General features: G+C 40.3%; 1 protein-coding gene across 1 annotated transcript in view; it reads left to right on the top strand.

Moving 5' to 3' along the window:
- Positions 1–560: 560 nt before the first annotated feature.
- The window catches only part of LOC104347980 (visual pigment-like receptor peropsin), a 30359-nt gene continuing 12421 nt past the window's right edge, over positions 561–18498 (top strand). Inside the window, exons 1-2 of the mRNA XM_009953157.1 lie at positions 561–681; positions 9345–9550. Coding sequence (XP_009951459.1) covers positions 561–681; positions 9345–9550 — 327 coding nt within the window. The remainder of the gene's footprint in view (positions 682–9344; positions 9551–18498) is intronic.

The following is an 18498-nucleotide window of genomic DNA, read 5'->3' as shown; positions in this document are numbered from 1 at the left end:
TCTTCTGCTATGTTAAAGTCACATTCTCAGGTTGTGACACCTGCCCATTGTTTTTTACTGTGGCTGGTTTTTGGGTTTTTTTAATCTGCATGAGATTTTTTCCTCAATTTCATTTGAACTAAAACTCTACTGGTCTTCAGTGAAGACAAAAAGACAAAAGTACTTCTATTTTAGCAACATACCAATATCCACTATGTGGGTGCACCTGTGAGCCTGTAGGTTGTGTGGTATCACCCTATTTTTAAGGAAATTGTCCTTTTGTCAGATACATGCTCTTCATTAAAGATTTCTGCATGTAGCCATAATAAGGATATGAGGAAACCTGCTCTCTTGGGCTGGCCACAGATTCACAGGCTGTATTAATAGACAGGATTAGTGAAGAACAGGTCAGAAGGCTGCAAAGCTCCTGTCCATTGAGATTTGCTTCTTTAGGTCATTAGTCTTGTTGAAGAGCTCCCTCAAATACAGGGAGCAGAAACTGAGGAAAAGGCTGGAACCATTTTATTTTTCCAGGACGCACTGAGGAAAGGGCAATTTCTGGGTCATAAGCTCCATTGAAAATGTCTGTCCAGTTTTCTCCACAGGCGCCCTGGAGGAACAACAACATCAGTTTTCTGAGCAGAGAGGCAGCTGTAACAGAGCAAGGAGAGACTATCATAGGTTTCTACCTACTGGCTTTAGGTATGTACTCAGCTTGGATGTGAAAAGAAGCTCCTAAGTAGTGTTTGGTCTAAAGTTCAAAGTGATTTGTTTGGGTTTCATCCCTAATAGAACAAAATGTTAGAAAATACAGCTTTTTTTCTTCAGCTATTACAGGATCAAAGAGGTATAGCTTCCTTTTCATAAAAGGAGATTAATAATCAATGCAGAAATCTTGAGAAATAAAATAATCAAGCCTGTAAACTTTTAACTAATGTTCACAAAACTTAATGTGTGGGAAGACAAAAAAGTGCCTTATCAGAAGTACATGATACTTCTGTGTCTTCACGTGTCTCGGTAGCACTGAATTTATATTTTGGGATTTCCAGGGCTTTGACTGCTGGTGGTCAGTTGGCATCTTAGGATTACCTCCTGCAGAGACAGAAAATATGGTTCTGTAGTTTTAAACTTTTTTTTAACTATTTGTACTGCTCTTGTTTTAAATGTTTGATGCACTTAGAAATAAACTCCTTCAAACAGGATCTATGAAAAATCTAAGTACTACAATATTATCCTGTGTCACAATGTTGTGTGTTTATTTTGGTTCTGCTGCAAGACAGCTATTCTAAGTGTATAACAAGGATTTGAAAATGGCACCCAATATGAACTCACTTTGATCCCAGTGCAATTTTGTTTGGTTTGTTTAAATATTGTCTTTTTGGAGCAGACTCATTGCAGGATACAAAGAAACTTTATGACATTTCAAAGAATGCAGGTTTGCTAGGTAATCAAAATTTCCAACCATAAAACCTCATAGGAAAATACAAGAAACCATAACTTTTATTAAATCTGTTCTTCTAAACAGCGTATACAAAAATGTTTCTGTTTTTAAATCATTAGTCTGAACAGATTTTTTAGTTTTCTAAGCTTATCACATACTGCAAGTAGCTTACTAGCCCTCAGCTTATGCTTGAGAAAAGTCTATGGAAGTTACAATGTAAAATGTGAAGTATTTTAATACATAAACATGAGACTTTCTTTTTCTACCTATAGCAACCAGGAAGGGAAAAGTTGTGTTTAGAACAAAAACAGAGATTCTAGTAGAAAAATGTACAGGTTCTATCTTAGGAGACTTAATTAGAAGAGTGGCCACAAGATCAGAGCTGTTCAAATTTATCCCCAATCTGTTCATGTCTGTGTATCCCTTCATGAATGGCTGGGAAATACCTGCACCTTCAGCTAACAAATTAATCAGTGGCACTTAAGACTAGAAAGAACATCTTAGGTCAGCAAGGCCAGTCCCCTGCTGTGACAATATATAATCTCATTTGTGAAGCTATTGTCCTCTGTCATATTAACTGGCTAGGGATTTTTTGGTGTTGCTACCACTCTTCCAATTGACAGCCTTTTCCTGATTTTGTTTCTCTGCCTTTTCCTAAATTCTTAACTAAAGTGATCACACCAGCTTCATACCCTTTTTGTCACTCCCTTCAATTAAAATTTTTTTTTGCCTGCAATTAACATCCTATGGCCAGTCCATGTTCATGAAGGAACAATTATACCCCATGGTCAACCTTTGTACCCATGTATTAAACAAGTAAGGGGTGGGTGGGGGACATGGGGTGTTTGGTTTGTTGGTTTGGTTTTGGCTTTTTTATTATAATTTATTTATCTCCTGTCATAATAACCTTTCCCCTGTCATCCCCATTTATCATCCTATCAGCCTTTTGTGCTGTCTGTTCCAACCTGGACTTTTTCTGGACTTTTTTTTTTTTTTTTTTTTTTAACTTATAGCCAGGACTGAATAAAGCATCCAAGTGAGGTCTTGCCGTTGCCATGCACATTAATGTTTACACCTCTCCAGCTCTGCTGATCCCTACTAGTGTTACCTCTGCATCACACTGATAGTTCAAACTCCTTCCTTCAATTGACCAACAGAGGCATTTTCCTCTGCTGCTTCCTAATGGTGACCCCACATCTTCTAGCAAATACTTTCTAAAGTACCTAGGTGCCTGACCTTTCAGGTTGTATGTCTTTCAGGTTTTGATTGCCCAGATCCTTCTGCCAAGCTTACAAGTGCTTGGTGTGTCATAGCTGCTATTCTTGAAACTTACCTCCACATTCAAAACTCAAGTTGCATTTCTTGCAGAGTATATATAACCAGTTACAGCACTACTCCAAGTTAAGTGTAGTGTGGATCTGGTTAAAATGTGATGGAGGTAGGCATACCTTTTTGCAATACGAACTTTTGGAAAAAATCTATTAGTAATACATAAATCAGAAAAGTCTGTGTGTCTTTTTTTTCCTCAAATGGCTACTGCTGCACGTCTGCGAGCACCAGCCATAACAATTTACAGCTATTAGTTTTATGTACACCAGTAACTCAGTCTATATGGGGAGCAGTCATGTGTCAGAACAAAGTACTCTGTTACGCAGACACCCTCTTGCCCTTCTGGCAGCAGAGGACAAAGGCCAGTTCCATGCATTACTCTCCAGTACCTGTGTTTCTTTAGGGGTCTGGAAAGGCAATCTACATTTGCAGGAGTCTACAGGTGCTTCCTTACACGAAGTCCCAAAGATGTTATTTCATACTTTTGTTTTTTTGATGCCTTGGAAAACAGCTTCAGTGATTACACTTCTGTAACTGCTACATGTTTTCATCTCTTTTGAATCTGTCTATGAATGTGCAGCTTTTTCAAATTCTGTTGTGCATTTACAACACAAAAGGGATGTATGTGATTGGTGTTAGCACTTACCCAGAAGATGAGGTTCCTCTGAATCTCTTCACCTTCTCAGGATAAAGTCCTCAAAACCTAACTATTTTGGCTAAGTCTTCCGACAGTCACACATCTTGACAGAGGATATAAATGTCCAAGAACCATGATCTAGCACATTTTGCTAAGATGAGGCCTCTTTGCATGTCCTCTTCTTGAAATTCTCGTGTTACAGGTAGCACAGATGTCATACGAGACAGACAGGACACTGATGTGTGTGTCATACATCATACACCAGCCAGGCTGTTTCACATCCAGACAGAGGGGTCCTCAGCACACCACATGGAAACTTGAGCTCAAAGCCCATGCTGGAATAGGTGTCACACACTAACGTCCCAAGCAAACCAGCATCAAAGAGCATGAGTGCATTTTGCAAATGCTGATGGATTTTGAGATCACGGCACTGCTTCTTGGCATCTGAGTCACTGTTCCATCATTCTCCTTGCTAATGCTTTGGCCAGGGGACCTAAAAAGTGGGGGAAAAATGCAATGCCAGTCCCATAGCAGTAAGCCACCCTAGCATGCTTAGAAGGACTATCTGGAGGTGGTTGCAGCGACTGTGTTACCTTTCATTAGGTCAGCTGCATCCATGTCAACCTTCTGAAGGCAGCACTCTGTTTCTATCCTTCCCTTCCATGTGCTCAGAACTGTCTTTGACAGACAAGTGGGAGCTTGTCCTGTTGCTAGTACTACATCTGACCCCATTCTGCCTATGCCCTAGGTGATATAGTACTGTGGAAATCCTTGTATAGTCTAAATTACTACATGCAATTTAAAATACTGTCCACAGCTGCTAGCTAAGTCAAACCTAGACCTAGGCAAAAAAAAGAAAAAAAAAAAAAAAGAAGCAGCATTTTTTTTCTTCATAATTCTTAATTGGAGTTCTTAAGTAAATTGTTCTTTTCTGCATTTGTACACAATTTGTTCTGTATTCGTTTTCCCTAGTTTCACAGTTGACTGAGACTGTTAGAGTGAATGCTTGGCATAAGAGGAAATTTTAAGTTAGTAGGAGAGATTATTTATTAGAGAACAAATTCTGAATTTTGTGACTGTTTATATCAGAAAGGTGTGCTAAGAGCACTACCAATCCCATCAGAAAACTGGAACAGACCACAAGACCCACACATGCCTTTAAATGCCACACGTTTCCAAATGGTAATATTAGACTGTTATTTGACAAGTGACATAGCATTATTTTGAGGCGTTGTTTGACAGATAAATCTGAGCAGATGGGAAAGGAAACAAGCTATTCACAAAATATCCATCCCAAAAATTATCACAGTTCTTGAAAAAATAATATCTCTACATTTTGTCAAGTATAAAACATGATGAATCTTCTCCTTCCTGCCAAAACTGGCAATATGCCCTGGATAGGATATTGTCTATGTGTAATTAGCAGTGAAGACTAAAACCAGAGCAGGGTCACTTCACAGTTCCAATAGTTAATGACAGCTTTCAAATTCTCTAGATTTTACTACTGTTTTAAGTGAAGTTTTCTAGTCTGAAATTGTTCTGCAGCAAACCTCTTCAGATAGACATTTATGCTGGTGTATGGGTAATTGAATCAGTAATTGACTTCATTCACGCCTGCTCTGTATTTAGATGCTCAATCCAATTTCTGTCCTAGAGATAAGGTTATTTGCTGAGGCAAAAAGTGTAGCTTATCTTGTGACACTGAGCCTTCACCTTTTGCTCTCATTTCTTGAATTCTTCCACTTAAGATCTCCTCTAGGCATGGATGCAGTCATTTATTGGAGATGTGCATGACCAGCTCAGAGTTATCAGTTTCCTTGTACCAAATTTAACTGCAAAAACATAAATTGAATGTTAACAATGAAATTTCATGCTGCCTCAGATGTTTATTGTTTGTTCAGAGACCATCTCAGGTACATGAGAGAAAAATGGGGTATGTCTGGATCCTCAGGCTTGACTGATTTGGCAGAAATCTTTGTAAAATTGTTGTGCTCCCCCTTAGCTGTTTTCGGAGTTAAACAATCTCACTGTTCTCAGTCGCTTTCAGCAGGGACATTTTCAATATCCTTAGTTACTACTGCTGGCTACTTTTTCAGTGCTGTCTTTGCACGGGCTGGCAGACAGCATGCTGATACAGAGATCTGTCGATAGGGTTTCAGTCCCTGGCTACAACCAGTTTGCCTGGTAGCTTTCCTGTGCCTCCCCCAGAAATCATGGGTAGTAGCATCACCCTCTTTAGTGGAGCACTTTTGACATCTGTAAATTAAAATGCTCTATTAAGGGGGTATTATTCCAGGGGAAGGATTATTACTGAATTATATAAGGGCAATACAACGTTTTTAATATTGCTGTCCATCCCATTCCTCCTACCTCCCAATGTCTGCAAATGTGGCAACAAATACTTCTCTGTGAGTGTCTGAGGAATAAAGGTGACTCCTTAGCTGTTCAATATTCAGCATTTATCAACACTCATTTAACCTACTCTACTCTGATACTGCCATCTCACAGCAGCTGCTCTCAATCGTGCCCTCTGTTAACAAACTTCAGTAATTGTATATTATCTGTGTATTTTGCCACTTCAGAAGGGTCAGCATCTCTCGGTGAGCCGCCCATATCAGACTGTGTTACAGCTTATGGGGGGAATGTGGTGATTCCTCTCTGAGCCTTATGTTGAGTGGAAGTGCTCAGTTTCTTCCCACCTGCTATTTTTTTCTCTCTCAGCCATATTTTGATCTCAGTTGGAACCTGTCACTTCTCACCAGGATTACCTTAGGATGTTGGTGTTGGATTTGGGGTTTGAGGGTTGGGGTTTTTTTCATATACTGTTGTGAGTGAATACTGCTGGCAGCTTGCAGAAAATGAAAATAGTTCTCTCTGTTGTTTCTTTTCTATCCTCTGTTTTATTGAGATGCCACCTGGTGACACCAGGGCCTTATAGCACTTCGGAGTTCAGAGGTTTCTTTCCGAGCCCTTGATGTGCCTGTGGTCTACCCTGAGGCACATACCACCTGCAAAGCAGCTGGGGAGATCCCTACCCTCACTGAGAGTGTCAGAACTATTGCTGTGCTCGCCCAGCACTGCATTTTCAACCTTTTTCCCTGTTGTGCTGTCGGGGTTTGGGGCAGGGAGGGACTTTGTTTGGTTTGAGATGTTCTTTTGAAGTTGTTTGGGTTTTGGGGTTTGTTTTTTGTTCTTTTTTAGTTTTGTTTTGTTTTATTTTTTTAAATCAGTCAGTCAATATAGTCAGCAACCCCAGACCAGCACACCTGTGTGATGGTGCAGAGATCCAATGTCCCGTAGTCACCGTCCTAGTTGATAGCACTTTTATGCGGCCACTGTTTTTGTTACTCCGCGGTTACTGAGAATTGAGCTCCTCCAGTTTTTTTATCACAGTATTAATATGGTCTACTATCCAGACATCAGATATTTTAGGGACTGGATATGCCACTGCAGGATCTCCGCCTGCTTTAGTTAAAAGGATTGTACCTCCCTGCAGTAGTCATACTTGCTCTGTAACTTTGTCTCCCTCAATGCTTCCCTTATCCCCACCCTTAGTATGGGAATGTCGTTCCAAAAAAAAATCATCACAAATACTGTGTCGTTGTCACCACCATCTAAACCATGTATTGTTTTACATTGCTTAATTTCTTCCTTAAGATATTTTACTCTCTAGGCTAGGGGGAATTAGCTCTGTATATTCCCAGGAAATGCATGTGTCTGACACTTCAAGGGTGGCCTTACTATCCATTACACTGTATTAACAAAATTTTGCTGTTTACAAAGGAGGTGCCATTTTATTTTGTCTGCCATTTTAGCACTATGTCTTCACACTGACAGGGAAATATTTCCATGCTTACTACCTTGAAAACTATCTTACCTTACAGAAGGTAGAGATGACATACACAGCACAGCTACCAAGTTTGCACTGCCGACTATCCTGATATTCCCAAAGACATCCTCCTCCACTGCCCTGCTGTGCCTATTTATACCTAGACTCAGACAAAAGTCAGAAACAATTCCTGACTTAAGTGCATGCGCCCGTTGGAAACAAAACTCCATTAAGAAACATTGTCACCTAGTGGCCAGAATAAGATATATTTATCATTGTTGATCTTATCCTTATAATGAGATATATATATAAAATAGATGTATGTATCTCAGTATATCATTGCACCACTATTTCTGGTTAATACCATATGCCGACGTGTCAGCTCTTCCCAGTTCAAAAGCTCCTTAATAAACCATGTGCATTTCCTAAGCAAGCCAGAGCAGCAGCAGCTTGGCAATTTTGCAAAGAGAAGTTATTAAAAGGAAATTGCTCTGCAGAAAAAACATTTCATAGAGCTGTACAGAGACTGTCCCATCAACCACCACCCCTCCCGCTCCAGACTACCCAGAGCACTCACCAGGCGGTAAGTACCCAACTGCTCTGGAGGAAAAGCACCTTGCTCTTTGGCATTGTAGCTCGCGATACTCTCAGATGGCCTGGAGATTCAGAGGTCATTTCCTCCCCTCCGTTCCTAGCCAAGGCAGACTGCGATGAAGTGCTGGGTTCCTGATATACGGGGTTGTTGATGATTCCCGAAGGAAGGCAGCTGCCCTCTCGCTACATTAAACCTATCAGCAATCTTTCATCTCGTGAACTCCTTTGAATATCCAGAGATGCTGTGCAATGCCATTGTGTCACGCCCCACTTCAGGGCATATGTTCACCTCCAGCTGTGTCGATATACAGCACCCTTACTCTGGGATATCTTCTCCTTGTGCCTGGATATGAATCAATTCTTTTCTCCCTCACCTGGTAGTTATTGTTGTACCCTGGCATCAACTGTGGGGAACAAATCCACCAGCTGCTGGAGTCCTAAACCTGTCCTAAGCTAGGTAATCAAAAGACATGATGTTTTGCTCCATATTGCCAAGGTGAAGTGACGCCGCTTATGTCAGCAGTGGCAGAGCTGGTCTGGGGGGTGGAACATGAGCCAACAGGGAGCTGGGTGCTGCCTGACCTGCTGCTCAGCCCCACTCCAGCAGCTGTCCTGGAGCCATTCACTGGCTAAGCCCCATTTTCAACACTAAGCCTGATGCTTACTAGTAAACATTTTGTTAAAAGTAATTTGTTTTCACATCTGCATCATTCCAAAAAGTCGGATGCAAACTACTAAGGTCTTGTGCTGACAAGTTGGAGCAATAGCCATACACACTTGGAAACTCTGCGTCTCTCCAACTGAATAAAGGGTGACTTTCACTAGATTTGCAGTCATATCACTTGCGTTTTCTTCAAGTAACTAGACATGTGCAAGTCGGGCATCTCTATTCCTGGAGGGTAAAAGAGAACACAAATTTCTCTAAAAATAAATAAAAAAGACTTCTGAAAGGTCTGTTCTAAATTTTCTCTTCATACAGATTATCAGGTATATTACCGAAAAATATTTCCACCTGGGACAGGCTTTGCTGCAAGGAGATGTTCTAAGAGAAGAAATTTAATCGTATTAGCTGCACTTCTCCAGAGAGGTCTGGTAAAGCAGCTATATGCATTAACTTTTGGTATCCATTTTTGTATACAATACCTAAACAGCTGCAGCTTTTGGCTGATTGTTTGTAGTCTCTGCTGTGCTCTACAAATCTTTCCTCCTTCATTTTTTTCCCAGGTGTTATGTTTCATGAGTTTCATCTGTCCACTTAGGAGAAAAGCTTCTCTAGGCCCTTAAATGGTGGATCTTTGAGAGATGCAGCAGCAGCAGCACTTTGTGTTTGGTGGTTTTTTTTGGTTGGAATTATTCACTTGTTCCTGCTTCTGAAATGTACCCAGCTACTTAAAAGGGCTTCATCCATGGATAATCTGGTTTAATTTGTTTCTAAATGAACAAAAGGGTAATTTCAGAAGAGACAGTGCACATTTACACACTAAAGTGCTTCTTGCTTTACTTTTTCATTTCATGGATTTAATTTTTTTTTCCAGGTTGGCTGTCTTGGTTTGGAAACAGCATTGTGATTTTTGTCCTGTATAAACAAAGACATCTTCTGCAGCCCACCGACTACCTCACATTTAACTTGGCAGTATCAGATGCTAGTATCTCCGTGTTTGGTTATTCACGAGGGATCATTGAAATCTTCAATGTCTTCAGAGATGATGGATTCATTATCACATCGATATGGACTTGCCAGGTAAAACTGGATTACACTCAATTAGATAAAAATAGGTACAGCTATTTCTGTGTATATTCTTTATATAAATAATCAGACAGACCCAAAAGAATGAAAAGAAATACTGACTGACCTTCCAAAAGGACAGTGTTCTCTCATTACACTCATAAATCTATGCATCTGATCAATGTTCAACCAATTTCCAGTGATTTTTTTCTATCTATCTGCAATAGTTCTTACTAGTTTGGTTTTTTTTTTTTTACTTCACAACATAGCTCCCATTCGCATTGGAAAGCTAAGGCATAGGCTGTGCTTGTCTTCAGCCCCCCTGAAGTCAACCTCATTGTTGGCTCTTTAATATCTAACTAAAAGCAATATGTAGACTCCCACTTGAAAAGGTGTGTAGAGCAAAGCCTCCACACAGCACTTTGGTATTCCCGTATATTTTAGCATACAACTTCTTATACTATATCAGTCATAACTCTTGAATCTTGCCCCTAAATTCTTGGTTGGTTCATTACCTGTGGTAGGATGAGTGACTTTAAATTTATGGCACAGTCATCCCTGAACTTGGAGGCAGCTTTTTGTCAGAGAACTCAGAAAATATTATTATTAATTCTGAAATATGCCTGCATAGACAGAATATAAATACATCCCATGGATACATAGGCACAATCCTGGCTCCCTGGTGCTTTTAGTAACATCTGTGAGAAAGATTATACTTAGCGTGTCTGTTTCATGAGGGAATCAAAAATCTGAAAATGACAGGATAGCCTATAGCAAAGTGTAAGAAAGATCATGATGAAAGACAAGAGAGAAATAATCCTCTTTTCTTGTTTGTTTTGTTTTGTTTTTAAATAATTATTTTTTTAAAGAGGAAATGGAACTATTGTGCAACATGGATGAAAAAATGTTTACAGTTCATGTCCCCCTCTTTCAATACAAATGTTTAGTTTACCCAAAGAGGAAGACTTTCCACAGAAGAAAGATTCTGATAAACCTAGGAGCTGTAGCTTGATCTAAAAAGATTATGATTTTCTTGTTTAAAATGTGTGTCTAAGCTAATTATTTCCTCAGTGAAATCCCACTATTTCTCTAGTGAGAACAGCTACAGTTCCAATCTGAGGTCTCTTGAGGAGAAACTTTGAGGACACCTCTTTAATATTTTCTTATTAATGGAAACCTTTGCAGTCATCAGATAAAAAAAGACATACCTGCAAAATGTAAAATTCACACCCACACTCAGAATTAAACAGATTCCCATTTTTCCCTGTTTCAAAGAGGGCTGGAACTATGATTGAGAAAGTAAAGGTGAAATCTGGATCTCCAGGTTCCATTCGAGCTCTGCTGCAGACTTCTTATGTAAGACAGGGTAAGCCATTCAGCGTGAAATCCCAAATCAAGATCTGTGGCATGACTTATCATCTACAACCCAGCAGGTTGAAAGAGGTAACATTAAACAACCCTTCAGTTCCCCAAGTCCAAGCTCTTCCAGAGCCCCGTCTATGCCGTGGTTTCTTTTTTGAGCTGTAAAAACCAGCACAAACAGGGATAAACCTGACATGGTACCCCGTGTCCAGATAACCCGATTTGCATTAAAGTCTTCTGTCAGCAGCCTTACAGCTTGCTTCCATGACACCTCTGCCTAGGAATCCCTTTTTGGCTGACTTTGAGCTATTTAGAGTCTCGTTATGATGATCTAGATTTTTTTTTTTTTTTAGATGTAAAAAGACTGGGATGGAGGTGTGCTTGGACTTAATGTGACAGAGGTGTGCTTAATCTTGCTGTGCTTGAACTGCCTTTACAAGGAGAGAAGCAATCTGTAACTTTTTGAGGTTCTCAGTTTGGTGGTCAGGGAGTGTAGAGTAATCTTGTTTGGATCTCCTGGTTTTAAACAGCATTCATTTGTAAAATATGGATATCAAGCAAAGTTTTAAGGTATTGAGATCCAAAGATTTTATTCAGGACATGGATAATGCATTGGCTTTTCTAAACATTACTATTTGCAAAATCCCGAAGTTTCTGCTTTGGTAATCATCTGTAGGATCTAAAAGTTAACATTTATAATTTTTAATAGGAACTAATACTGTATTAATGCTAACTAAAAATTTGTGGTAACCTGGAAAAGTCAATTTGTACTCTGAATGATTAGTTTGAATTGGTTGTGACTTGCTGAGTGATTGAGCTCGTTGTGACCTGTTGAAAGAAAATCATATAGCATTCCTATTTCCATCAAGATTTTGTTCTGTGTTGGAGGGGGTCTCAAAAATATGTTTAAACCCTGACATCCCTCTTCTTGCTTGTTAAGCTTGACAAAAGAGAAGCCAGTGATGAAAAAGTAACTTATGGAAGTAGAATGGCTGTTTTTAGGAAGAATATTGTACAGAAATAGGGGGAAGCTTCTATGCATATTAAAAAAAAATGATGTGAACATTTCTCTGTGTGTGTGGACAGCCAGCTAAAAGGTTATTCTAAAAACGCTCAACGTTGAACAGCGTTAGGGTTTTGATTGCTTGGGTTTTGGTATTTATAAAATGTGATACATTCACAGTCCCATCAGAATGGCTTTCACATCTGGAACATGAGGAGTGAGGAGCTTGGTGCCAGGAATGTAAAGCCCATGCTTTCTGTCACAGCTCTTTGAAGTCGATGTCTCTTGTTCCCCTCATCACACTCAAGCTCTTCTGCAAGTAGCTGGGATGACAATTTGGGCTGTTGCGCACATGAACATGACTCTTTCCTTAGCATGGCCCATGTCTTTTCCCTGACTTGGTTTGTTTCGCTGAGTCCAGAGGACAGCCTTACTTGGCTTCTTGTTCTTGTCCGTTTCACTACACGTTTACTCCTATTTGATCAGTCACTTCTGCTGTCAGGTATCCTTAGGGAAACTTTGTTTTCCCAAGCTAGCTTGTCATTTCTGTTTATGAAGAACTTCCATGAGCTCACCTCAATTTTTATTTTCCTTTCCTCTGACTCGGGCCTCCTTCTGTGCCCTCTGGTAATATTTTTCAAAATTAAAGTTTGCCATTCTTGGCTGCCCCAGTTAGAGGGAGTGGGGTGAAGACAGACAGATACCACTTCTCTTTCAAAACAGCCTAGTCTGTGAGAACTGTAACAAAAGATGCATCTCCAGCTAAAAAGACCAGCTTGCAGCACACCCACTGAATGGCACAGATATGTGTTTTCCTGTTCTCCTCCTCCATATGGAAGAAATGCCGCTATTTTTCCCCATGACAAACATTATTTTTCTTTTTGGAGGTCTGACAGAGCCCTTTTCGCAGGAATGAGGTTGCATGGTAGGTCCGTATCCAAATGCTGCCCCTGCAGAATGCTGTGTACAGATATGGTTTTCCAAGGGTGGCTTTTGGACTCTGCTTTCACTTCTTGTTTATCCATTCCCTGCTCTACCCTGTGTCTTAGTTCTGATCTGAACAGAGGGAGGACAGTCAGTCTCTAGCACATCCGCTTTTTAGCCTCTGGTGGTAATATCAGCAAATAAAGTAGTTCAGGTATTAAAGTTCAGGTCAGAGAATGTAAGCCAGTGATCAAGAGCCATCTGTTCCCCCATCGACTATATTTCTAGTGAAAAGCTTCCTCAGGATATGTTTTTGTCCTTACCATATGTTTTTTTATTCTTATGTTTTGCTGAACTAGAAGTTACACCAAAACCTGTAAATAACATTGTGTGCAAATGTTCTTATGTGTAGGAAGTAGAGAAATATTAATCCTCTGTAGTATTAAATCCCGTAGTTTCTTTTAAACCTTATTAATCAACCAACAGAAAGTTTTTCTTGTATCTGTTATTCATGTGGTGAATACAAAAGATGCAGGCTTCAGGAAGCCTCTAAATATAGGAGAAGGATTATAACCTATCTGATCCCTATAGGTGCATTACAGTCATGTCAGAAGCCAGGGATGGACCGTGGGGTGCCTTAGAATTTTAAATCATTCATAATATTGGTACTTCAGTTTAAACTTGTTTCCACTAATTTACTCTTCTAGGTTTTTTCTTTTGAGAATACAGTTTGGTTATTTTGACTTAAGAATTTTACTGAGAGTCAAGAAAAATGACTGCTCTTGTCATGTGCTCATTCTGTTGGTATAGGCTTCTTTAAAAAAAAGGTTACTTACATCTTATATGTAAGAAACAGTAAGAAACATCTTGGCTGTATGCAACAGAGCAGAACATAGTTATCACCAGGTCACGGTACCGTCACAGACATACCCACTGCCACCGACGTGCTGACTGATGCTATTATCACAGATGCACTCACCTCACTACCAGTCTAAGTATCACCGGTCCATCTGGCCAGCCAGATGGTGCCAGAGCATCCCCAGCAGATCCGGCTCTGCACAGAAACAGCCTCAGGAGGAACTAAAACCAATATGTTCAGATATGAGGTATTAGTGAACACCACAGTAGCATGCCTGACAGGATTCAGCCCACACCACCTTTGTCCCTGCACCCTGCCCTCACTATCTAACCAAGGGCCAGCCTGAAAGGACCTGCCTTCACCTCTTTTGCTGAAGCTGCTTTGTGTTGTGCAGAATAGTAAAGCCACTGAAGGGAGCAGGAGAGAGAGAGAGAGAAAAATTAGTGTCTCACCCTGTGGTTGGGTTTACTACACAGCAGCAAGGAAACCTGGTTTTGAATCCTGCACTGCTTAATGCTTTGATGCTTTATACAGCGCTTCTGTATTTCCATCTGGCATACCCTGGACAGAAAAAACACAATGAATAAAATGAGCAGAAGCGAGCCCCACATTGCATGCATGTATTGTTTTGCTCTGTTGTCCTTTATTCATTTGTGCACAGTTTGCCTGACAGCACCAGACCTGTGGCATATGTGCATCCTGAAAGGGCATGGTGTGGCCAGGAAGTCCAAAATTTTCTAGAAGTGACAGACTTAGCATGTGTGCATTGAGGAGCACGTGACCCATGGAAATGTCTGGGATTTCTTGCACTTTATCAGACTTTTCTAAATTGTGGTGGTGTAGCTGATCAAGTTGCCAGCTGAAATCCCAGATAAATGAGGATCTCTAAGAAAAGCTAGATTAGATGTGCAGTAGTCCTGTTTTAATAATGCTGCTGTTGGACAAGGAGGGTTCCCCTCCTTCCAGTGGGTGTCTGACCACTCACATAGGGAGTTTCTCTTTGTCTCTGGCCCTGGTATTTGCTCTAAGGACAGTGGAGATCCCCTATACAATGAATAGTCTTGGGGCTTGTGTTCCTAGGCAGGGGATGTGGATCTGAGCACATTTGGATGGAGAAAACTGTATCCAGCTCTCCTGCATGCTCCATGGGGGGAAAAGGAGAATGGATCAGCAATCCCTCTGCTTTTCATAATGACACAGCTTAATTTTTGAAAGGTCTTGCATCGTTAAGTGAAGGATATGGCTGTGAATACCAAGAAATTCCAATCTTTTGCGGCCTGGAGTAAGGCATTAAAAATCAAAAGGGAGGTGAGATGTGCCCCTCATCTTGTTCTGGTGGCTGCTTTAGGAGCCTCCTTGGATCACCAGCTTTTGCCACGTCCAATCTAGGACGCAAGTTCACAGCCACAGCCCTCCTTGCACCAGGCAAGCAACCAGAACCTGCAAAGCTGAGCACTGCAGCCCTTACCATCTTTTTGGGTTCAGCTTACAGTCACTGCTTCTTGCTTTCAAGCACTTTAAAAATCCATCATTTTTGGTGTTACTAAATGTTTAGAGGTTTATTATGGCATTTCTGAGAAGAAATAATGTCCATCTTTTGTAAAAATCAGAGGTAGGGATCTGAAATGCCAAAATGAAAATTGCAACAGTAGGTAATGCTGAGATCAGTAAGATGAAAATATATGGGCTCTTTTCAGAAGTTTTGAGGGGAAGATTTCTAATCTTTAATAAATTCTTTTATATTTTATTGATGGCATTTGCTTTCTCAGAATATGCATTTATCTCTTTCCCTATACATGGATTGTAAAATATCATCAAATCTTGCCTGAGAAGAAAAAAGATTAATACCTTCCTTTAACAAAATGTTCTGTAAATTATCTGACAAATCAAAAATCCTAAAGGCATCTGTGTTCTTTTATAACAGGGTAGATTTGAAGGGCATCAATTTCTGTCCATTGTTGACTGAGCTAGACTATTGACTCTGTTGACTGAGTTTGTGATTTTATGCATTTGTAAATTCCAAGATGGTGTTTATGTATCACTGTATGTGGTATGGTATTCCCTCATGTTCTGGGTGAGACGACTGACCAGTGGTAGCTCAGCAGTCAGCATGACCAGATGGAAAGGACCAAAATGAAAGCTCACAGGCTTCCTTTCTCCTTCCTTCCCAATACTTGGAAGATTACTGAGGTATTTGTGTGCATTCTTCATCAAACTTCTTCCAGCACAACCACCCATTCACGTTGCTCCATCATCTATTAATTTTTTCCTTCACAAAATTATCCCACTTCCAACTTGCCTAATATGTAACAAGCACTCTTTGCATATATGTCTCACCCCAACTCTGCCTCTCATTCTCTCCAGCAGCTGTCGATGTGAGTACCCTACACACTACAGAGCTCTCACTCATAAAACCCAGTCAAATCCACAAGCTGTTCATCTTTTCCTCTAGTAACATCTGTCAAGGTGAATAAAGGTTTGCTGCTGCTCAGCCTCCCTCCCAGATGGCTACAGGGAGATGTAGTGATGGTTGCTGTTATTGTCCTTGCTCACGTGTGAAAGCACTCGAATGTCCTTCCACATTTTTCCTCCTCTCTCTCCCTGTGGGTAACTGTCTGTGCAGACACACTTCGAGTTCACTAGTGTTCATGAACAGTGGAGCCAGAATGCATGCTTCAGGCTCAGCAAAGCTCTCTGCGGTGTCTAACTTTGGCAGAGGTTTCCCATCCAAGAATGAGATAATACAACCTTGCTTGGTGTAAAAAATCCTGTTATGTCACTGTATATCCACATGTCCAAGCGTGTAGCTCTAAGTTTAAGGATGGAATAGATGAAAACATTTTATTTTTTTTTTCTCAAATTGTAATAGCACAGAAATGTGGTCTAATGTCTGCTTAGTTAAAAAAATGTTTGGCTATCTACCTAGAAGAGGTTAAAAGCAATTAAACCCAATGTAAAAAGGGAGAGAAAAATAGCTATTGACTATCCTAGCACAGCACTGTGGTGTGTCATTGCTGGATTTTACTTATATATAGTTTATCATTCCTGACATTTCAGTAAGATGAAAATAACCCGAAGAAGTCAAATCATGGAACTGGCACTAAGAGCATTAACAGACAAAACAGGTGTTAAAGGTGCTGAAAAAAATCTGTGTAACATTAGCTCAGTATTCAGCTCACCTTAATATGCTGATGTATTCTGAAAGGTAGGATGTGGAGACTGATCTATAGAGCAAATTAGAAAAAAGATGTCCTTTACTTTGCCTGTGCTGTGCTACACAGATCTTTCTCTCCCAGGTATGTTTTTCTGAGCAATTTTAGTATCTCAAATATTATGAACACTAGAATGTATCCTCATTCTTGTTTCCTTGAATAACTGAGATCTGGATACTGAAAAAAAAAAAAAAGTTGCAAAGATATTAGTCTTCCCTGTTTCTTTATTTCTGGTCCTCCTTTATATAATCTGAAGAGTGTGCACATTGCAGTTGAAGAGGTAAAAGCAACTCATGTAGACATCAGCAAAATACTTCATCTGTAGGGAAAGGGGGAAAAACTGTGCCTTTGCACAAACAGAACCATTAGCAACAAGAAGATCATTCAGTGTAACTAATGTGACTGCAGGGAAGTTACGCAAGTTTTCATTAGACATTAATTCTCCCTCATTTTCCTGTAAATTATTATTTCTGCAGATGTTTGCAACAAACGATGGAAGTTATATATTTGGTACCTGAAAAACTGTGAGTGCTCAACCCCTCTGTTTCCTTGTTTAACAAGTCTGACATAGCCCCTCCCATTACATCCAAGCACTGCGTCAAACCACACACTGCTGCGTGGAAAGGGCATTCATTGTCTGATAGTGCTCCTACAGAACCAGGAATTTCCGAAGCCTAAATTTTGATTCCTGCACTAGCTTTTCCTCCCAGAGGACTTTGAAACACCCTTTTCTTGTTTCCTTGTGTGGAAAATGGTAGCCTTCCTCATTCTTCTGTGCTGCTGTGGGTTTCTAAGAGATTAAATGTCATCTCTCAAAAAATGCTGTCCATCACTCACCATCATCAGTCAAGATCTTCTCACCATGGGGCTGAACAATTTGTGTTCTTCTGGCTCCTCCCTGTGTGCCACATCCTCTTACTGACTGATGCAAAATTTCACATGAAACTTAAAAAATTACTCTGATAATATCTGCAAGTATCTTAAATAGTCCTATCTCACATTTATTCATCTTCTATTTCATAAATACGTATTCCACTAAGTCAGTACACCACCAGTGTGTAGGAAGCAATTCCTGTTCAGGTCCTGACCCTGATCCTGTCCTGACTGAATCAATGACAAGGTGACTGTTGCTTGCAACGGGCAGTATATGAATGATAGCCAGTGTTTCCACACTACTGTTCCTGCAGAAGGGATGACATTGCCCCTGATGGCTTTACAGATAGCTCTTTAAGGCCAAGAATAACCTGTATCTTTTACACTGCCTTCCAGGCTCTCCCTGGACTACTAGGACTCCTTGGCAACACGTGTGACTCTCGTGTTCAGAGCTGTCACGTCCAGCTTACCATACACAGTTGTGATGTGAAGACCTTTACAGTCCATACTTATTTTAAGACTATAAGGATTTTCTTGGGATAAATCAGTTGTCTTCCATTCTGTGGTTATTTTGGTACAGTATCCAGCGAAGCCAAGACTATAAACCTAAGAGAACATCTGCTAGTAGCCATGCAGCTTTTTCAGGCTTTCAGGGACGTAGCATGTTCTTGTCTTGGCCACTTAATGGCTGAGCTGATACTATCACTACCCTGCCCTGCCTTGTGCCTAG

Source organism: Leptosomus discolor, chromosome 2 (assembly GCF_034619465.1).
Source record: "Leptosomus discolor isolate bLepDis1 chromosome 2, bLepDis1.hap2, whole genome shotgun sequence".
In the NCBI taxonomy this organism is placed as follows: Eukaryota; Metazoa; Chordata; class Aves; order Leptosomiformes; family Leptosomidae; genus Leptosomus; species Leptosomus discolor.
This window is presented reverse-complemented; position numbering and strand designations above follow the sequence as displayed.